At 21.9% G+C, this 23559-nt stretch overlaps 7 protein-coding genes across 7 annotated transcripts; 4 read left to right on the forward strand and 3 right to left on the reverse strand.

Annotated features, from left to right (window-relative positions):
• Positions 1-70: 70 nt before the first annotated feature.
• Positions 71-1647, reverse strand: PBANKA_0504600 (rRNA (cytosine-C(5))-methyltransferase, putative; the record flags this gene model as incomplete). The annotated part of the gene is made up of 2 exons (XM_034568281.1): positions 71-1408; positions 1543-1647. 2 exons carry the CDS (start codon positions 1645-1647, stop codon positions 71-73), a joined length of 1443 nt encoding a protein of 480 aa, XP_034420287.1.
• A 568-nt stretch (positions 1648-2215) lies between these two features.
• PBANKA_0504700 (ribosomal silencing factor RsfS, putative) lies at positions 2216-3514 on the forward strand (the record flags this gene model as incomplete). The annotated part of the gene is made up of 1 exon (XM_034568283.1): positions 2216-3514. The coding sequence occupies one exon, from the start codon at positions 2216-2218 to the stop codon at positions 3512-3514; it is 1299 nt and encodes a 432-aa protein (XP_034420288.1).
• Positions 3515-3940: 426 nt separating this feature from the next.
• PBANKA_0504800 (conserved Plasmodium protein, unknown function) lies at positions 3941-8808 on the forward strand (the record flags this gene model as incomplete). Its single annotated transcript, XM_034568284.1, has 3 exons — positions 3941-4009; positions 4095-4217; positions 4339-8808. The coding sequence occupies 3 exons, from the start codon at positions 3941-3943 to the stop codon at positions 8806-8808; spliced, it is 4662 nt and encodes a 1553-aa protein (XP_034420289.1).
• Positions 8809-9962: 1154 nt separating this feature from the next.
• Positions 9963-13628, forward strand: PBANKA_0504900 (N-acetyltransferase, GNAT family, putative; the record flags this gene model as incomplete). Its single annotated transcript, XM_034568285.1, has 3 exons — positions 9963-13190; positions 13291-13486; positions 13585-13628. The coding sequence occupies 3 exons, from the start codon at positions 9963-9965 to the stop codon at positions 13626-13628; spliced, it is 3468 nt and encodes a 1155-aa protein (XP_034420290.1).
• Positions 13629-14281: 653 nt separating this feature from the next.
• On the forward strand, positions 14282-17197 carry PBANKA_0505000 (dihydrolipoamide acyltransferase, putative; the record flags this gene model as incomplete). The annotated part of the gene is made up of 11 exons (XM_034568286.1): positions 14282-14515; positions 14664-14730; positions 14839-15210; positions 15344-15423; positions 15531-15565; positions 15656-15748; positions 15840-15920; positions 16007-16070; positions 16152-16225; positions 16322-16784; positions 16886-17197. The coding sequence occupies 11 exons, from the start codon at positions 14282-14284 to the stop codon at positions 17195-17197; spliced, it is 1875 nt and encodes a 624-aa protein (XP_034420291.1).
• Positions 17198-18322: 1125 nt separating this feature from the next.
• On the reverse strand, positions 18323-19395 carry PBANKA_0505100 (ADP-ribosylation factor, putative; the record flags this gene model as incomplete). Its single annotated transcript, XM_034568287.1, has 5 exons — positions 18323-18410; positions 18517-18667; positions 18791-18878; positions 18992-19062; positions 19248-19395. 5 exons carry the CDS (start codon positions 19393-19395, stop codon positions 18323-18325), a joined length of 546 nt encoding a protein of 181 aa, XP_034420292.1.
• A 2436-nt stretch (positions 19396-21831) lies between these two features.
• On the reverse strand, positions 21832-23410 carry PBANKA_0505200 (conserved protein, unknown function; the record flags this gene model as incomplete). Its single annotated transcript, XM_034568288.1, has 4 exons — positions 21832-21926; positions 22043-22540; positions 22672-22904; positions 23169-23410. The coding sequence occupies 4 exons, from the start codon at positions 23408-23410 to the stop codon at positions 21832-21834; spliced, it is 1068 nt and encodes a 355-aa protein (XP_034420293.1).
• Between the last annotated feature and the right edge of the window lie 149 nt (positions 23411-23559).

Genomic DNA, 23559 nt, shown 5'->3' on the forward strand with positions numbered 1-23559 from the left:
ACAATCTTTTCATATATATATTTAAAACAGTGAAAAATTTTAAAAAGTTGACAAAAATAAGTGAAATTTTTTATTCCTCTTTTCTACATAATTTACATATGAATATGCCACGACATTTATCTCGATTAGGGAATGTTCTGACACATTTATCAGAAAATTCATATTTACCGTTTTTAAAAAGAAATTTATCTATTCCAGCATTTTCTACATAAAACCCCATATTTTTTTCGAGCACACTTTTTATGACTTGTTCATTTTCTTCTTCAAAAAAAGAGCAAGTAGAATAAACAAATGTTTTAGCTGTCTTTATAGTTATCAATGCATGATTTAATATATCTTTTTGAAAGTTTGATAAATTATTTATTTTATCTATAAGTGTGTTTGGAACTTTTGGAATTCTTTCCTCTGATATATCAGAATAGATATCATAATTACTATATGTTTCATCATCTCCATTTTTTTTATTTTTATCATCTATACTTGTCTCCTTTTTATTATTTTCAATCTCTTTAGTTTGCAAAAATACATTGCGCATATTTTCCTTGTGAACAAAATCGGGCATTCCACTCGATGAACATGAAGGATCTATGAACACAACATCTACAATGCCAATTTCTTGAAAATTTTTATAAGTTAATTTTAAAAAATCACAATTATATATTTTTATAATTAATTCATTGTTTTTATGTTTAATATAATATATATTATATTCACTATTTATAAATAAATCCTTTTTATCGATATTTATTTTATCTGTCTCGTTCATATTTTCATTAGTATAGTAACCAGTATATTCATTATTTTTTAGGATTTCTTTAATTAATGTATAACATCGTGTTTTACTTTTTTCTATACATATTAAATATCCTTTTTTTTTTAAATTGAATAAACTAAGAATTGCTTTACTTCCAGGAGATGAACATATATCAACAACTGTCATTCCCTTTTTTATATTCCCCGATTTAACAACTAAACCTGATGATTTATCTAATATTCTTATTTTATTATTTTTATAATATGTACTATCTATTAATTTTTTTACCTTGCTTGTACATATTTTATACAAATTTTCAATATCCTCATCATTTTCTATAGGTAGCAATGTTTTTATTTCATTTACTATATTTGGATTATCATTCAAGTATATTATAAAATATTTTGTCAATATATTTATTTTAACATTATTATCATTATTTTTTAAGTTATTATAAAGTTGGAATATATCTTTTTCTTTTTTTAAAATCTCTCTTTTTAATTCCCCTCCTCCGTCGATTTTTTTTCTTTGTATTAACACACATAATAGAATAATTCCAAGATATTTGTTTTTGCAGATTTTTGACAAATGAGTATTGTAAATTTTGTTAAATATATCCAAATCTTCTAGCGATTTATGCACAATAAAATATATCTGAAAACGCATAAAGGTGATATGTATATATAAACATATAAGAATATTGTAAAATAGATTGATATATTTGGATACATGTTCATATAATGTAGTATAAAAATAACTTAGTAATACACATAATCATCAATATTTACTTTTTTTATGGATTTATCTTCTTTCTTAAACAGAACATCCTTTATTCCATCTCCTTTTGAGCATTGCATCAACATTTGTGCAGCTTTCCTATAAATAAACGACATTGTGCTTTAGCTAATCCTTCTCTTTTTTCTTTTTTTTTATTATTTTAGTTACCTTTTGTAACCTTTAATTTGTTTCTTTTATTTTTTCTGATTTATTTTATTCCCTTTCCCCAACCTTAAAAGTACATAATATTTATGACTTAAAAAATATCCCTTGTTAATATAGTATGCGCTACTTACAAACAGCTAGCTGTATGGCGCAAGTTAGTTCGTTTAATACGAACATAAATATATAATATATTTTAGGGCTAAGCAAAGTTGCGCATTTTTCGTTTAAATGGCAAATGGCGAAATAAACGAACACCACAAAAAATATACAAATAATTAAATGAATAATGAATGGGATAGTAAAACAACAATTAGTATGCACAAAATAACACAAATAAAAATTATTGCCCAGTAAGGTATTTAAAAAAAAAAAAAAAAAATATGGCTAGCACGAAACTGTGTCGGGAGCCTCTGTATAATTTTTTTTCAATCATATTTTTATTAGGTTTTCCCATTTCATTCCTTCTTATATTCGATTTATATCCTATTTTTTTTCTCCACTTTCTCAATTTCATCTTCTATGAATGCATTGTACCGTCCCAATGTAATCTGGAGGAAAGCCACCCTCCATTTTCTTACGAAAAGATACATGAACAGCAATAAAATTTTTGACACACTAAAAAAAAAAAATGAGCAAAACAATGATAATAGGAATGGAGAAGAGTTAAATGAAAATACAGGAGAAAAAATAGAGATAATAAATATCGATGAAAAGGTTTTTGAACAAACAAATGTTTTAAAAACAAATATAATACAAGAACAAGATGATGAGCATGCTGAAATTAAAGAAGAAATGATGTATGAAAATATAAAATCATTTAAAAATATAGATATTAAAACATTTATTCAGCAAACTTTAGATTATTATAGTTCAAATCAACTTAAAAAAAATGACAATTTTTTAGAACAAAATGAATATAATAATATAAATAACAAAGGTGATGATATCGCTAATGAAGTAAATAATTGTTACACAAATGAAATAGAAAATATATATTGCTCTGACTTTTATAAAAATAACAAACAAAACTATTATAAGGATGAAACATATAATAATACATTTAGAGAAATGACACCCGCACAAAGGTTTTATGAAGAAAACAAAGAAAAACTAATGAAAGAATGTATGAAATATTATAACGAAAGAAATGAAAAAATAAATCAAAATAAAAATGATGAAAATAAAGAAAATTCAAATATTTATTATGATGATACATATGAAAATGATTATTATAATTCTATAAATGATCCTATAGTAAGGCCAAGAGATAATTATTTATTTGATTATGAAAATGAAGAAGAAAATGAAGAAGAAAATCAAGATTTAGAATTGGAAAAAGGAATAATGCCAACAATAGAACAAGTTGTGTGTATTTTAAAACATGAAAAAGTTAAAAATATTAAAGTTATAGATTTAAATAAATGTGGAAGAAGGGATATAGGTATGTTTTTAATTTTATGTACAGGAAATACACCCAAACATAATAAAAAAGTAGGCAAATTAATTAGTAAAATTTTTATAGATTTAGAAATACCATATATTTCAAATATAATATATTGTTACTGTAATAAATCAGATGATTGGATTATTTCACATTGTGGCCCTTTAAAAATACATGTAGTAACAAAAGAATTAAGAGAAAAATATGATATTGAAAATTTATTTCTTTATCCTCATGAACATTTTGACAATAAAAACTTTCCATCCTTTTTCGATTATACTCCTGGAATTCCCCCTCCATATATTATCAGAAGTAACAGTACATTAGATTCTTATCATAATGACAATCTTTATCAAAAATTCATTTCTGATGTTTGAAAAAATGGTGCAAAAAATAAAAAATTGCTAATTTAAATCTTTCAAATAAATTGAAAAAAATATTTATCTATATTTTATCAGGAAATAAACATCTGCATATAAGAATAATTTTATACATGATAGGTATTTAATTATACTCCATTTTTGCAAATATATATAAGACACACACAAAGATAAAAAAAAAAAATAAATAAAAAAAACGATGTTGAAAATAACGGGATTATTAGAAAATTTTCATTTTTTTACTAAAATAAATACAGATAAAATTATGAAAATAGATTTGAATCCGAATTAAAAATAATCGCAAACAAGGAATCGGCCCCATCTTGAAACATAAAGAAAGTAAAATAAAGAAAATAAAAATAAAATATATGTCTTATGCTAATGGGAAAACAATCTATTTATTTATATTAACTTGAAAAAAGAATGAATAATAGAATGTCAAAAAAAAAAAATAACATATCTGAAAGTGTAAAAGAGACAAAGGAGGAGAGGGTAAACAAAAAAAAGAAAAAAAAGAAAAAAAAGAAAAAAAAGTTTATGTAGCCCTTATCAACATTGCGACTTTTGAATCAATCAGGTTTTAAAAAGGTTTGAAGAAAATAAAATAAAATGGGAAAATAATAGCAAAATACTTATGAAAAAAACGAACAAAAAAGATACTTTAGCAGATCAGGGGGAAAAATACAGAGAAAAAAATGAGGTAATTTTACAAAAAAAAATACTAATATGTATTACATGAATTTTTTTATTTGTCTATATATATTTATATTTTTCCCATTCGATTTGTTCATTATACTTTTATGATTCCTTAACCAATATAGCTAAATACATTATTGGAATATTTAAAAAAAGAAGATGAAACAAAAGTTCAATGGATAAAGAATTTAAGAATGGAACCTAAAAAAATAAAATTCAAAAAAACAACGAAAAAGCTAAATATATACAATAATACATCAAAAGAAAACAAACAAAATATATTTGATAAAATTCTTGAAAAAAAACATCAATGTGAAGGTAAAGAAACAAATAATGAAAATTATGTTTATGTAACAAATAGAGATGTAAAGAAAGAAGAATATCAAAACATTGTTGTTAATAAAATAAAAAATAATTTAGAATTTTTTTTATCAAATTTTGCTATTCCATTATTTGATAATTTATATGTCCAAGGAAAACCAATTGAACATGAAAATGAATCAAATTGTGAAGATTTTGAAACAAATAAACTTTCAAGCAAAGAAATAAAATGTTTAAATGTATTAGAAAAAGAAACGAGCCCATTGGATCAAGATAAATCACAACAAGCTTATTCAATAAAACACGAAAATATAAATAAAACAACATCGCATGATGAAATAATAAAAGTAAATTGCTCATATATAAATATAGAAAATAACGGAAAAGATATAGTAAACAAATTTATATTTCTACAAAATATAACATCATCAATAATTATATATATAATATATTTAAAAAATAAAATGAAAATAAAAAATGATGTATTATATTTTGATAAAAAAAAAAATTATAATCTTTTTATTTATCCAAAAACTGGATATATAAAACCTGGAGAAACAATAAAAATTAATTTGAATTTTATTTTTGATTATTTTGCTTATTCTTTTGGTTTTATTCAAATTAAATATTTTTATAAAAATAAAATCTTTAAAAAAAAAATTTTTATATCTATAAATCCATTATTTGATATATTAGACACCTTTACAAAAAATGGAAAAATAACAGATAATGATAAAATAAAAACAAAAAAATTAATAAAAAAATATAATAATTTTAAAATATCAAATATAGATTCTGTTACACAAAATAAGACATATTTTCCAAATAAGCAGAAATTAGAAAATATGATAAAGTGTATATATTCTGATTATAATATAAATATAAACAATTTTGAAAATCTTTTGAAAAAAAAAAATGAAGGCTTAAAGCATATATTCAAAATAATAACAAAAACTCAAGTTCATACAAATAAATCAAATATTATACATGATAAAATAATTAGCAGCAATATTTGTCAATCAGATTTAAAAAATATTATGAATGTTTTTTTTTATTATATAAAAAATAAAATATTACAATATACCAAAGAATCGTGTAGTAATAATCAGATTCCATTTCTTAATTTTAATACAAATGATTATGTTAATTTAGAATCAAAAATATTTAATTATAAGTTAGAAACAATTTTAAAAGAAGTAAATGAAATGGAAAAAGTTGAAATACCATTTAATTTGTATAAAAATGGTATTTACAAAAATAGTGAAATATTTTATGAAACCCTTTATAATTATATTTATCATCTAATTTATTTTCACCAAACTGAAGAATGTATAAATAAAAATACAGATTTTGGCATTCTTTTTACAAATAAATATGACAAAGCAAATTTGGAGTATTTTACTAAAACATCAAAACTTCAAGATGTACACTTCCCAAGCAATGTCAATGCACGTGTTTTCAAAAAATGGGGAAAGGAAATAAAGGAAAGCGAAAAGAACGCGATTAATAAGACATTTGAATCCATGTTATTACATGCTCGTATAGAAAACTATTTTAAATGTTTTATGAATCATATATATTTTCAAAACAAGTTAAACAATTCACACATTTATTATTTTTACAATTATTTTAAAATAATTAAACTTATTAATCAGTATTTTATACTAGATAAAAATTCATTTTATTCTAAATCGCCAAAACAAAATGTTTTTATATATATGAATCCAAGCTTATATAATATAATTTTTTTATATGTTTTAGAAAAATTGGGTTCAGATTTTTTCTCTGAAAATGATTCTAATATTTTAAATAATTTTAATTTGTTTTATGAATCTAAAATAAAAGATATTATAAACAAATTGACAGAATTATTTTGGGAATATTTTTTATCGATTATATTAAGTATAAAAGATGGAGCCGAAAACATCTACGCATATTTTGGAGAAGTAAAAAAAATTGAAGGAAAAAATAATTTTTTCAATTTGTTTCTAATATTATATTTAAAAGGATTTATTTCTAAAATATCAAAAAAACAATATAATATTCAAATTTTAGAAAATAAAAATGATGTTATCGAATATGTTAATAATAAGTTTAGAGAAACAGATACATGTCAATATAAATTTAAAAACAGAGAAGAAGATGTTTCAAAAAAAGATGATCAAACTGGGGTAGACAAAAATGAAAATGATAAAAAATTGAATAATGAAATTGCTTATAAAAATTTGGATTTATTATTTGAATACAATGAAATATATAATGAAATTTGTAATTCTATTTGTGAATATAAAAATAATGTTAATTCAAACGATTTAGAAAATAACCAAAGTATTATGTTTAAAGGAAGCATACTTTTTCTAAAAGATAAAATAATGTTTTCACAAATTGTTTATGAAACTAATAGAAATAAAATACAAATAAGTATAGAAAATAATTTAGAAAAATTGAAAGAAGTTAAAGAAAATGAGCAAACTAAAATTGATATAAATAATAATTTTAATGATAAAAAAAGTGAGCATGATAAAACAAAAAAAAGTAAAAAAAATAAAAGTCCTGAAAAAAAAAAAACACATATCCAACCTAATGAAAACAAACCAAACCATATTGAGTTCAATTTTACAAATTTCCATTTTTTTAAAATGTTTGAAATTTTGAATATTGACACGTGCATAATAGATGATAAAAAAATATTAAAAAAATCAGAAATGCAATGTAACCACTTTTATTCAAATGTCTTTACATGGTTAAAAAAACAAATTCCCAAAAATGTCGAAATAAATTTGGGATCGATAATGAAAAAAGAAATGTATATTCTTCTTTATATATTAAATATAATATCTATTGACCACATAAATTTTTTATTTAACCATTTTAAAAATTCAAACATACTATTGTACATTGAATATTTAAAAAGCAATGCAAATTATTTCTTAGACATATTTAGAAATATTTTACAATTTTTTTCTATGAAAAATTATTTATCCAAATTTATTTTTGAAAAAAATATTCCATTATCTATACATTATGATCATTTTTTAATAAATAACATGGAATTAGAAACAGACAAAAAAAATGAGACTTTAAATTTTTCAAAAGAAATTTATAAAAAAATAAGAGAAAATTGGGAAATAAACAGAATCAAAAATAAAACAAATATAGATGCAAAATATATATGTATTATATCACCGAATATTAAAAATAAAATTTTAAATTTTACAAATATAAATGAAATATTAGAATGGATAAAACTGTTAAACATAATTATTTTCTTAAACATTTCAGATGTGTATATTTCTGGAGATTTATTTCTACTTTTTTTATTTTTTATATATGATTCAGATATTTTAAAGGGATACATTCCCAAACCTAATGATGAAACTTCAACTCTTTTTATATATCCAAACAAAGTTATTCAAACAAACACAAATAAAAATGAAGAAATAGAAAATGTTTATTTCAAAATAATTGATACATATAATATTCCTGAAAATATTTTATTTTTATTCAAATTTTGTATATTTAACATAATAAAACAATATGAAAAATATAAGATAAATATACATTTTCCTTATGATATTTATGTAAATTTTAATTTTGATATTTTTCAAAATAAAAAATCTACACTTTATTGTCTACTTCCATATACTAACTATAGTATAATGATAAAATATGCAAAAAAAAATTTTATAAAAAAATATAGTGAAGACATTAACAAAACGATGCAAAACATACTAAAAGACAATTTGAAAAATACTTTAATTAATTCTAATTCTAATACTAATAAAAATTTATTAAATGGCATTTTTAATGATCCAAACATATTAAAATATCAAAAATTTTTAAATCAACAAAATTGTCAAAATTCTAAAGGCACTAAAAATGATAAACCAGAAAAATTAGCTACATCTATTTTAAACATAGGTATCATTTCAATTAATAATATTTTAAAAAATATAAATAAACAAAATAAAATATTATGGTTATGTGGATCATTTGAAAAATACATAAATGATGATAATAAAAATAGTATGCAAATATTTAACCATATCTTAAACATATCAAAAGATGAGCAAAATAACTTTATCAATATTCATAAAGGCATTCCTTTTGAGTTGTATGCTAATAATTTATTAATTTTAAACAAACAAATATACTACTTATATATATATCATGCCCCAAAGGAATTGCGTCTAAATTTCGTTTTTAATAATTATCATATTTTAACAAATATTTTTGATCATTATTGTTATTTCACTTTTCAAAAATGTGAATAAAATAGTATGAGCTTTATAAAAAAAAGAGAGAAATGGAATTACAAATTTTAGTAAGTGGCTTATATCGATATATTTAACAGATTATGCAATCCTGAATTGGTAATAAAATATAGGAGGTGATATTCTTTATAAACATACAAACTTGATATTTCTTATATGCACATTCAAAATAAAGAAAATTGTGAAATCATATTTTTTTTTTTAATTTGCCAACACAAGAGGTATACATAAAATATGTTCATTTTGATATTTATGTTGAAGTTAATGTTTTGTCGTTTTATGCATTTTTTACATTTTCTACATTTTCATTTTGTTTCGTAATAGTAATTATAAAACTTGGTCATAAATTCAGTTACCAAACTGGTTAAAATACTTTTTTTTTTTTTTATCAAATTGGGGAAAAATAAACTTTAATGAATTATCCTATATAATACAACAATACTACATGTGGTATTACAATATTATCATGCATAAAAAATTGCATTTTTCCATATTTTACTATTTCATTTTTCCATATAAGCTATCCATTTTTTCATATAAGTTATCTATTTTTTATTTTTTCAAGTTTTGCCAATATGGGTTTTATTTTTATTCGCAATGTTGGTTCTACTTGACGTTATTTTTATAATTTTTTTTTAATTTATTTGTTCATATTTTTTAAATAAAAAAATACGTTAATTTTATTTTAAAAAAAATAAACTAATTTATTTAAAAAAAAAAAAAAAATTTATAAACATGAATATTATCCATTTTTAATTTTATTTACTTCTGGTAATCCTAGAAGTTTTAACGAGAAAATGTAATGGCTTCATATAAAAAAAAATTAAAAAATTGTATTTTATCTATGCAATATTAAATATGCAACTGTTTGTTTAAAACTCTACACTTTATATTGCCACCTTTATAGTATACTTACAAATTCAAAGGTTATACATAAAGTTTATTTATTAGTAAGAAAAAAAAGAGTTAAAAGTAAATTTCGATTCTGTTTATTTTGTTTATTGTATCCTATATACACAAATTGATTAATTTAAATTTTATACAGAATTTTCAAAAGCTAAATTAGTTTATATAGCATATAATATCCAACTTTATATGCATTTCTAAACATATATTTTAAGAAAAATAACCATATTTTTATATACTTACAAATAATGAAGAAAAAGGTAGATAATCGAATAAAAACGCTTGTTGAAAATAATATTGCCATAGGGCAACGAAGTATGTTTATAGTTATAGGGGATGAAGGAAAAAATGTTGTTATGAATTTTTATTTTTTATTAAATCGATTAATTACAAATAATAGATCACTTAATATTTTATGGTGTTATAGAAAAAAACTCGATTTCTGTACAAGCAAAAAAAAAAGATTTCGTGAAATGAAAAAGAAAATAAAAAAAGGAACATTCGACACACAAATAGATAACAACTTTGATTCCTTTTTAAATAATGCAAATATACGATATTGTTTTTATAAAGAAACACAAAATATTTTAGGAAAAACATATTCTATGTGTATACTTCAAGACTTTTCATATATAACTCCAAATATATTATGTAGATGTATTGAAACTGTGATTGGTGGTGGAATTATAATATTTTTAATAAATAAATTAGAAGAATTAAAAGATATATATAATTTAACATTAAACTATCATAAAAAATATAATATGAATGGAAAATGTAATGTTTATAATAATTATATTTATCGTTTTTTTCGATCTTTAAATACTTGTAAAAATGCTATGTTCATTGATGATGAAATGAATATATTACCACTTAATGATAACCATTTAAATATTACAAAAATATTAAATGAAAATTCTCAAAATATGGGAATATATTCTGGAAAAAAAAATAATAATGAAACTCTATTTGAAAAATCAGCAACCCTAGGGGGGTTTTTATCCCCTGACAAAAAAATGCTTGCAAAAAAATTAGAATTTTTAGAGGAAAAATGTGAAGTACTTGAAAAAAAAAGAGAAGAAAAAAAAATATCTTTATATTCATCAAAATTTTATAATAATAAAGTAAATATAACAAATGAAAAAGTCGAAATAAATGAAACACAAAATATGCAAAATAATTTAAATGAAATAGACAATGATGCGCAATATGCATTTCTTGACAAAAATATAATAAAACTTTTTAAAATATGCTTAAGTATCGATCAACTCGAAATTTTGATAAATATATGTAAAATATTACGAAATGACAATGAAAAAAAAAAAAATATAAAAGAAATATTATTTAATTTATTAGCAAATAGAGGTCGAGGAAAATCTGCTACTTTAGGATTAATTTTATCTTTAAGTATATATTTTAATTACAGTAATATTATTACTTGTTCAGGTAATAATGATAGTGTTCATACGATTTTTGAATTTTTAGATAAAGGGTTAAATATATTAGGATATAACGAATTTAAAGATTATGAAAAAATATATGTTAATGGAAAAATAAAAGAAATAATTATATTTAAAAATATAAAATATTTAAAACAAAAAATCAGATACTTAGATATAATTGAAAATGATAATATTCCAAATTGTGAACTTATGATTATAGACGAAGCTGCATGTATACCTATAGATATTTTAAAAAATAAAATAAAAGGTGAAATTACTATTTTGTCTACTACATTAAATGGATATGAAGGAACAGGAAAAACGTTTACTTTTAAATTGTTAAAACAATTAAAAAAAAAATTCGTAACACAATTAACATATGATGATTTTAAACAAATCAAATATTTATATTTTGATAAAGCTTTTATAGATATAACTTTAAAAAGTCCAATTAGATATAGTTATGATGATCAAGTTGAAAATTGGTTAAATAATTTTTTATGTTTAAATTGTAATGAAACATTTAGTATTAAAAATAATTTATTATCCTCTCCATCCAAATGTCAGTTATTTTTTGTTAATAAAAATGTATTTAAAAATTATAACCAAACTAGCGAAAATCTTTTAAAAAAAATTATGACCCTGTTCATAACTTCTCATTATAAAAATACACCAAACGATTTAATTATGATATTAGATTCACAACAACATCATTTATTTGTCCTCATAAGTTCATCAATCGATACAAATACAATATCTGTTAATAATATTGATCAAATAGATATTTATGGTGTTATTCATTGCTCTATTGATGGAATAATAGATCAATCAAAAATAAAAAAGATAGTTAAAGTTGAAGATATTTCTCAAATTGTGAAAGAAAAAAAAAATATGACTGTTCAGGATGGCAATAACGAAAATGCCAAACAAAATGATGGTGATGATGAACAGGAGGTAACGGGAAATGATGAAAATAGCAATGTAATAAGTAATCATATGCTAAAAAATGAAATTGAAGGAAATTTAATACCATATATAATTAGCGATTATTTTAATTACTATTTTTACAACTATATAGGAATCAGAATAGTTAGAATATCTATTCATCCATCCATGCAAAACTTAAATTACGGTTCAGAACTTTTAAAGAAAGTTTATGAATATTATAGTTTGTACAACGACCCAAAGCGAAATATTATTAACAGTACAGAAAACGAAAAAGAAAATGTCATATTTTGTCAATGTTCAGGCGAAACAATATATTTTGATAATAAATTAAAAAGAATAGATTATATTGGTACATGCTTTGGCCTAACTAAAAATCTTTTAATTTTTTGGAAAAAAAATAATTATATTCCTGTATATTTAAAACAACAAAAAAATGAAATAACTGGAGAATTTAGTGCATTAATGTTAAGACATATAAATCCTAAACTCAAAAATATATTTATAACTTTTTATTATGACTTTGTCAGAACTTTTTGTAATTTATTACCTTATTCCTTTAAAAGATTAGAATCTTTCATAATATATAATTTGTTAAATGATAATTACAATTTATTATCTAACCCCCCTCGTGTTAGTCGAATAAATGATTTGAAACAAGTTATTCAAAAAGAAGATGAAAATATTAGCATAAATGAAAAAACTCAGAAAACGAGAGATGATGATTCTGAAGAAAATATAGACCTCGAAAATAATGACATAATAACTTCATTTTATAACAAAAAAGAAAAATTAAATGAAGAAAATATTTTTTATTTTTTCCATGCAAATGATATATGTAGGTTAAAAAGATATGTATTAGAAAGTAGAAGTTCACAAGAATTGTTATATTTGATGGATACAATAGCTAAACTTATATTATTTAAAAAAGTGAAAATTGATTTAAGCATATTAGAGTATACGATTCTATATGCTGTTTCTTTTCAAAAAAAAACATTTGCTGAAATATCGGACGAAATCCAAATTAATATCAATCAAACAAATGCTATTTTTAGGAAAATAATTCATCGTTTCTACAATTACATAAATGTAGGTCTTCGCCATTTTTCTCGTTTTTTCTACATTTTTATTCATTTTTTCTCCTTTTTCTTCATTTTTTCTTTCATTTTTTACCGCGCTCCCCTTTTAGGCCATAATGGAAAAGCAAATCGAAAAAGAGGTCAATGAAGAATTTGAGCAAAAATTAAAAAAAAAAAAAAAACGGCTCGCAAATTCTGAACTCCCATCAAATGAATATGCAGAAGAATTAGAACAAAATTCTAATAATATAAAAAAGAAACAAAAAAAAGAAAAAATGGCACTCATTCAACAATTTAACTTATCAGGTATTAACTAAATTTACTAAAATTATATCTACAATGTTTTACTTCATTTTCTATTTCTTTCTCTATATATAAAATTTTTTTTTCTTAAACTTTTTCAGGGAGTATTAAAAGAAAGCACATAAATTTAAAAGACAATGCATAATATAAAAATAGGATTAATAAATATTCCTTTAAAACATTTATCATTTATTACATTCCCTTTTTTCCTTATTTCTGTTTATAATATTTACATGTTTATTTTTTTTGCTTATTTCTTCACACTTATTTATTATATTAATTTATTTTTTTTGTGCCATTCTAAAAATAAATAAAAACAATACAAATAAAACTCACTATTATATTTCATAGAAATATTTAACAAACGATCTTTTTATCTCTATATCCCCGATTCTTATTCCTCTTTTTTTTTTTCATCACGACACATTTTTTCCACGATTGTTTATTTTCTCTTTTAAAGAATTGTTCTTGTATATTTTTAATTCTCATATTAATTAGCTATTCAAAAAAAAAAAAAAAAAAAAAAAAAAAAAGCTTGTTGGTTTTTCTTTTTATTATATATAAGAATATGTATTAACATTTTTATGTAGAGAAAATAAAAGAATACTCAAACAAATTAATGTTGTTTTATATATTTACAACATAATAAAAATATATACATACATAGTGCATTTAAGATATAATAATAATTGAAGTTTGTGTGTAAAATTTTTTATAGTACACACAAAAAAAAAGTATTTAAGTTGTATATAGAAATATTTAAAAATATATAACTATATATATAACATTATAAAAAAAATGATGCGATATTTTATTTTTTTTCTTACATTTTGGTTAAATATTTATAAATGTATTAACATTAAAATTAGAAATAATTATGGATTTATAAACTTAAATAATAATTTGAGAATACTTCACAAAAATAAACATGTCCTTTATTCGAAAGTTGAAATAAAAATGCCTGCCCTATCTAGTACTATGACGAGTGGCAAAATTGTTCGCTGGAATAAAACTGTTGGAGAATTTATCAATGTAAAAAATGAAAAATATAAAATATAAAATGAAAAATATAAAATATAAAATGAAAAACATAAAATAATAACCAAGCAAACACGCAAACAAGATGGCATACGGATTATCCACGTTTTCTTTTTTAATTTTTTTTTTTTTCAATTTTAAGGTTGGAGATATAATTATGACAGTAGAAAGTGATAAAGCAGACATGGATGTTGAATCGTTTGATGAAGGTTTGCATCTGTGCATACAAGTTTCTATTCTAAGTTCTATTCATACATTTTTGCAATATAAAGAAAATGTAGACAATTTACCGTTTTGTACATATTTTTTTTTCTCAGGATATTTAAGAAGGAAAATAATCGAAGAAGGGTCTGAGGCAAATGTTGGAGATGTACTAGGAATTCTAACGACTGAAGAAAATGAAGAAGTGGAAAATGTAGATTCGGTAAAAGAAGGAACAATAAATGACGAAACTATAAAAGAAGGAACAATAAATGAAAAAGCTACACAAGAAGGAACAATAGATGAAGAAGCGATAAAAGAAGAAGGCGTGGAAAAAGATATATACATTCCATCAGTGCAAAGTAAAAGAAATAAAGTAAGAATTTCCAAATGGTTATGTAAAGAAAACGAGTTTGTGAATAAATATGATGTTATATTTCACATTGAGGACGACAAAAGTACAGTTGAAGTGGATAGCCCTTATACAGGTTAAAAATTTTGGATAATGACAAAAATATTGTTTGTTTTTGTAATGTATATAATATAATTGCATATAAATATATGTAACTTGGTAATAAAAATATAAAATTAAAATTTCTTAAATTATTATTCCTTGTACAGGTACAATAAAAACAATTTTAGTGAAAGAAGGAGAACTTGCAGATTTGGAAAAAGAAGTTGCCATAATTTTAGTTAAAAAGGTGAAATAATTTCTAGATCTTTATATTTTTCAGAATATTATTTTTATTGATTTTATATTATCTATGCATATAAAAAATTAAAATTATTTCATCCTTTTTTTTATTAGGAACCAAATGAACTGGACACCCCCCCTATAAATTTGTATATATAAAAAGTGAAATATATTTTTTATTTTTCAAAATAAATATAGAAATATATTTATAATTAATTTTGTCTTTTTCTTTTATTTAGAAATAGCAAAATAAAAGAGCGTGATGTAATAACACATTTTAAAAAAAAAATAAAAGACACTAAAGAAGGGAAACAATTTTTAAAAACATTAAAGTAAGTTAAAAAAGAAATAGGAAATTAAAATAAACCACATTTCAATTACTAAGTTAATAATAATATTTTATTATTTTTTTTTTTATAAAAGTTATGATACTGAAAAGATACTTGAGGAGAGGCTCAAATTAAATAGCGATAAATATTATCAAGATATTCACAACAATTTTAGGTACCGAAAAAATGAGCGGAATAAAAACAAATGCACCCATTTGAGATAACAATATTAAATATATATTTTATTTATTTACTTAATAGATCTTCTGAATTGGACCCAAAAAGCATCAAGGGGGGTATACAGAACAACCAAGAACATGGACAAGTAAAATACCCACATCTGCTTTGTTATTCTTTACATATAAAATTGTATCATATATATTTTTTTTTTTTTTTTTTTACAAAGTTGCATGAAAAAATAGTATTGCCATCTGCCATTGAACTTATGAAGAAGCATAAACTAACTCCCGAAGATATCACGTAATAAAAATTGAAAGCGTGTGTTCTATATTTACTTTGTTCACTTTATTTACTTTATTTTTTTTTCACCTGTTGCCTTGAAATTCTCGCGTGCAGATACACGAGCATACCGAACAGAATCACTTACGAAGATGTCGACATATTTCTCGAAAAAAAAAAAAAAATTCCAAAAATAGAAACTGGTCCAACAGTAGAAACCGATACAAGAGTGGTAAAACTAACGAATATACAAAAGTCTATAAAAAATAATATGATGCTAACATTAAACGTTCCAGTATTTCGAATAACACATTTAATGAAAACTTCTCAATTAATAAAAATATATGAACAAGTAAAAGATAAAATAAGTATGTCAGTCATATTAAATAAATGTGTATCTTTGGCTTTACTTAAAAATCCATTAATATATTCAACATATATAGATAATGAAAATGGAGAAATTCGATATAATAAAAGTGTAAATATAGGAAACGCATTAGGGCTCATTGACTGTTTATTAACGCCTGTTTTAAAAAATGTCGATCAAAAAGATATATATACATTGTCAACAGAATGGAAAGTAATAATAACTTATTGTTTCATTGATATATGATTTCTATTATTTCATTTTTTTTTTCAACTTTTTAATTTAATTTAATTTAATTCAATTTAATTTCTTAGGATCTGATAAAAAAAGGAAAAAGTGGAACCCTTTCAGCAAATGAAATGTCTGGAGGTAATTTTTTTATTTCGAATTTAGGAATGTTTAACACATATCAGTTTGATGCTATTTTGCCAAAAAACGTATCATGTATTTTATCAATTGGTACAAATATAGTTAGTATAAATCAGTTTGACGATTTAAAAATAAATAAAGGAATAATGATGACTTTAACATGTGATCATAGACATATATATGGTTCCCATGCTGCTACATTTATGAATGATTTAGCAAATATCATTGAAAATAATATCATGGATATATTTTTATAAAGCATGTTTTTATAGAGATACTTTTGAAAAGTACAAATTTAATACCTTTTTCAAAAAAAATTATTTATCAAAATATTCAACTTGTAAAAAAAAGGAAATAACAATAAATATTTCTATATTTCTTCAAAACGAAAAAAATATATAAGTACCTATTTTTAAAAGAGAGTTGTGCCAAGTTTTACACTTGTATACACATAAAATATAGTATAGCCCCGAAGCGTTTTTTAAAAGAAATAATGTAATCCAGAAAAATGAAAAACAAATATATGAAGGATGTATAATTGCTTTGAAAACTAAAATGGGGAAATCTATATCATTTTGTTTCTTATAAACTTTTATAATTTATATATTTGTGTTATATTAATAAAAAAAAACACACACATACAAAAAAAATATATAGATAAATATATATACACACATACATATATATGCATGGTTCTACACTTGTCAACTCAAGTTTAATATATGTATAGGGAATCATTACAAGCATGTAGAATTCAATAAAAATAAATATGCATATATATAATATATATATATATATATATATATATAACAGTGTATAACATATTTATATAAATACTCAATAACAAAGTAATAAAATTTTAAGAATATGTATATATAAAAAAATATGCAGAAATATTTACATAGTATATATATATATATATATATATTTTTTCTGCATTTTTCAATGCGTAATAGTTTTATCCATATTTTCTCATTACGTATTGTTTCATTGCAAAAATAAAATTATGAATTTTTTATAAAAAGTTAAAAATTCCAATGTAAAAAATTTCTATAATATTCCTGTACTTGACAAGTATATTGTAGCAAACTCGTCATATATTTATTTATTTCGCTGTATATTTTTCTGGTACTTTTTGAGTATTTTCTTTGATATTAATTTTTACACACTTTATTCAGTCAAAATAACTTTTTAATTTAAAATAAATAGGATAATAAATATTTGTTTAACACCAAAAATAATGAAGCAATCTCTAATCACTACTCTGTGCATTCATATAATATATATATATATATATATATCCATGCAAATTATAAGCTCATATAAACTTTATTTCTTCGTCTTTTAGTGTTATTCTGAAACAATGTATAGTCATAATATTTTTATTTGGCATTATTTAAATGAGTGGTTAGCCAATCGAATCCTTCATATAACCCATCTCCTCTTGTAGCACAGGTTGATTGAATGAACCTACAAAAAAAAAATAACAATAATAAAATATATAAAAAAAAATTAATGGCTAGCTGTGTAGATTGATATTCCTTTTTCCTATTTTTCAAAAATATGGATAACTCACCAATTTCGTTCCCTAATCGTGTTAAGGTGTAATTTTTCAGTAACTTCAGCCGCAGACATAGCATTGGGCAAGTCTTGTTTGTTTGCAAATACTAAAATTATTGCATCCTTTAATTCTTCTTCATTTATCATTCTATGAAGCTCTTCACGTGCTGTAATATAAGGGAAAGCATAAATTTAGTAAATTAGCAAAAAATAAAAAAAAAAATAAAAAAAAAATAAAATTAATAGCTAGCTGAATAGCCAAATTTTACTATTTGATTTATTTTACTAACCATCGTCAATTCTTTCTCTATCATTACTATCTACAACAAATATTAGCCCATCGGTGTTAGAGTAGTAGTGCCTCCATAATGGTCGTATCTGGGAGAAAAAGCATGTACATATGTTTTTCAAAGTATTGGAAAAATTCAACATACAAATTAACAAGTTAACAAATATATGAAATGCACACACACGTATGTAAGCATATGTACCTTGTCTTGTCCTCCAACATCCCATACAGTAAAAGAAATATTTCTGAATTCAACTGTTTCAACATTGAAACCTGAAGAATAAGGAATTCCGTGTTATAAATGTGCCACATTGTTAGTACATGGGTGTGCAACATTGTAATGAATATGAAAAGTAATTTATTATATCGTGTTAATATACATATATGCATGCCAATATGTTTTTATCTGTTTTATCAGTTTTTATCTGATGTTTTTTTAATTTTATTTAGTAACGCACCTATAGTAGGAATTGTTGTAACAACTTCTCCTAATTTAACTTTGTATAATATTGTTGTTTTTCCAGCAGCATCTAAGCCCACCATTAAAATTCTAACATCTTTTTTTTGAAACAATCGATTGAATAATCTACTTACTAATAACCCCATTTTAACTAAAAAGTGAAGAAATGAAAAAATAGAAATAAATTAATATATATTGGAAGGAAAAGAAATATCGAGATAGAGTTCACACATTCTTGTATATGATAATATTATAAAATACACAATTTACATGTACAATATAATGGATATATATATAACACACATATATACAGAAGCTTTTAATATACACATAATATGGATGGATATAAATGAAAAGTATAAAGAATTTATTTTACCTTATTTATATATATAATAAATATCTTAAGAAAAATTATTATTTATTTTTCTTTAAATAAAATAGTAAAACAAAATTATATACTACTTAAAATTTTGGTAATGTATATACTTTTTAAATGAAAATGTATGTGCAATGTTATTACAAAAAATAACACAAATTATTTATTATTTTGTTTTGTTTTTTATTCACTTAGTATGGATATTAAATAGTTGTATATTATATTAAGCATATAATGTATTTATTAACATTTAAACTATATTTATTATATGCATACATAAAACGTATATGATTACACGTTAGTTTCATGTTATTTGACTTTCATATTTTTTTTAAGAAAAATAATTCATATATATATATTTTATATTAAGAGTAAAAATATACTTTTCCTTTTTTATTCGTTTTCTTTTTCTCTTTTTCTCATTTAATGACTAATAATGTATATTATTGTATATTTTTATTATTATATTTTTTACAATATATTTTTTTTATTTTATTAGTTTTTCAAAACAATCTAAATTCCACAAATTCTTTGTAAACATATGCAAAACTAAAATTTAGCAAATATGTAATAATAACATATCATAAAGGGAAATTTTAAAGAAAAACGATAAAATACATTTTTTTTTATATATACAATAATAATTATTATGTATATGGAATTTTATTATGTATAAATATATTTATAATTATACGCATATTTTTTCTATAAGTTTAACACTATATTTTTTATTTATTTTGTTTATTGCCTTATATATTTTATTTATATATATGCTTTTAATTATTTAGAGAAAAAGAGAATATTGATTGCAAAAGGGTAATAATAATAATAAAACGAAAATAAAATAATGATAAAATAAAAAAATATATAGTGAAATAATACTATCAAATATTGTAAAATACTAATATGAAAATAAATTGAAAGAATATCATTTTTAAAACTCGCAAAATTATGAATGGGGAAAAAACATAAGTTGTAAAATTAGGAAGTTTTTTTATATTAAAAACGCTTTCAGTGCACAACTAAACTCTTTTTTATATAATAATACAAATAAAACAAAATTGTGTATATATATTAACTATTAAAAAAATGTATAAACAAACGAGTTCATTTTCTTAACGATTTATTTACATAAAATAATCTTTGCATAATATTAAGGAAGCAGCATATATATGCTTATACCTTTTATATGAATGTATAACGATATACATATATCTATATATTTATATACTAATGCAAGGCTGTTTTACTATTTTTGTTTTTCAAGCAAAATTCTTAAAAATAACCAAACTTCGAAATACTCTATAAAAACATGCTAAATAAAAATATATAAAAAAATAATAATAATAATAAATTAAAAATACATTAAGTACACAAATGCAATACCAGTTTATTAGGTTTTTACTGGGAATAAAAATTGTACATACATTATACACATAAATGTGTATCAAAATGTGTGCGTATTATAAACACACAAATTAATGAGCTCTTAATATCATCTATATATAATTATATTGTTTAAGTGCACATTTTTTTCTTTTTTTTTAACTTTTCTATACTTATAAAATAATACAACAATCTTATTGGTAGGGATTAAAGCAATTTATCATTTTTTAAATTCTTAAAAATAATAAATAATCAAATTCATATCTTTAAAATGAAAAATACACATTCTTTTTTTGTTTTAAAAAGTTGTAAAAAATAAGCACAACCCTTTCTTTAATTTTTATTCCCTTTTAATTATGTACAATTCATATTTTATTCATTAATAATTATGAATAGTCAGGTATAATCACATTATTTTGGCTGTTTATATTTTAATTAAAATAAAATCATATTTTATTACATAATATTTGTGCAAATTCCAGTGTCTCTATATTGTATACTTTATTTAAACATTATGCTTACACACAACGATCAATAAGCATATGCATATTTTTTTTTCAAAAAATATGTAAATTAAAAAAAAATAAAAACAAAAAAAAATACTATAAAATATATGCATTTATCGTTCCTTTTGCATTAATTTAGGTTGAAGGAAAAAGAAATAAACTATGATACATTATCTGTATATACTTCTATATTGTATACTTACAAAACAGCATCGGCAATTAACAAAGTATCGAATGTGCTCATGTCTTTATTTTAAAGTCTTTTTTGGGGAATATACAACTTCCCCATGTACACGAATTATATATAAGCGTTTCTAAAATTTATATCTTTTATTTTCTTTTAATTTCCTTTGTTCGCGAAGCATAATGAGGTATTCTTCTTTAATGACTTCTCTAAAGTCTTCTATCCCTATAGACGGTAAGGGCCAGAAAAATAAAGCAAAGAATGAAGCAAAGAATAAAGGAATACGCATAACCGATATACATAAAACGCATGTGCATATGAAAGCATGCCATATTTCTCACCTTCTTCGAAAGCCTTAATAACAGCTAGCCGAGTAGGTACATGCACATTTTGGTGAACAAGTTTTCGAAATTCTTTATTTTCAGGTGTTAAGGCACATAAATTTTCCCATTCTAAATTAACATCATACACATAATAATTATACTTATCATTGTATACACATTCTGTCATTATCTGCATCATTTGATATTCATCATATCGGGGAAATAGACCGGGAGCACATTCACCTCCATATTTTTCTTGTAATATTTTATTTTCTTTTAATATTTTACACTTTGTCCAAAATGGGGGTGGTAATCTATATTGTAAGGTTCGACCTCTTGCATAAAAAATTTTTATTTGAGTATGTATATTTGCTTGCAAAAATATTTCAAATAATGGCATTTTAACATCCAGTTTTAAATTTACTATTTTAACTTTTCTTCCAAATTTTTCCTTCACCTTGTTAATCAAACTTTCCATTTTTTCTTTATCATTTTCCATGAGTTTACAATATGCACCTAAATTGGATTTAGGAAAATAAAGAAATTTTTTACATGTTATATCTTCGCATATATATATATATATGAAATGAAATATATGATACACATACAAACATTCAAAAGTACGCAATCACTCAATCATATCTAACCCATTTTGGGGGTAACGAAATATAAAATATTTTTTTGCTTATTTTTTTGAATTTCATAGTTGCAATGATTTATTAAACGAGTTTGTCGCATTATATCCAATACTTTTTCTCGACTTTCATGAGTCAGTTTATAATCATCAATATCCCTTTTTTCATCTTCGTTTTTATTTCGTATTTCTTCTTTTATAATTAAATCTTCCCAAGTTTCAACTGGTGGAAGAGGGGGAATATATCTAAGAAAGTTTAAAAAATATATATAATAAATAAATATATAAAAAAAAAAAAATACCCATATATAAATAATGTGAGCTCGAAAGTACTTAAACACAACTTCATATGAGAAGGTCTTATTGTTTCTCTGGTTGGTGTCACTTATTCCGTTTCATATACCTTTCATTTTATTATTTTTATTTTATTGTTTTTATTTTATTATTTTTATTTTATTATTTTTATTTTATTATTTTTATTTTATTGTTTTTATCTGATGTTTTGCCTACTCGTCATCCGTGAAATATTTGTAGTCATCCAACTCCTCTGCTGCTTTTAGAAAAAACGAAAACTTTTTAAAATTATTGATAGGGTGATTAAGACTGTGTATTTTCCTAATGATGGGCTTGAACGGATATTTCACATTCTTATATGAGATAAATTTTTTAACATAATTTTCACAGAATGGCGTAAAACATATAAATACCAGTAACAACTTTTTTATATATACATATTTCGAATAATTTAGCATTATAAATATGTATATATATGTGTATGTGCATACAAATGGCATATAACCCCTGTTTATAAATATAATTTCATTATAATTCTATTATTATAGAAAAATTAAAGGCTAAAGGTTTATTTTTTCATTTTAATATGGGCCCAATATTTATTATG

The sequence above is a fragment of the Plasmodium berghei genome (assembly GCF_900002375.2).
Source record: "Plasmodium berghei ANKA genome assembly, chromosome: 5".
NCBI lineage: Eukaryota > Apicomplexa > Aconoidasida > Haemosporida > Plasmodiidae > Plasmodium > Plasmodium berghei.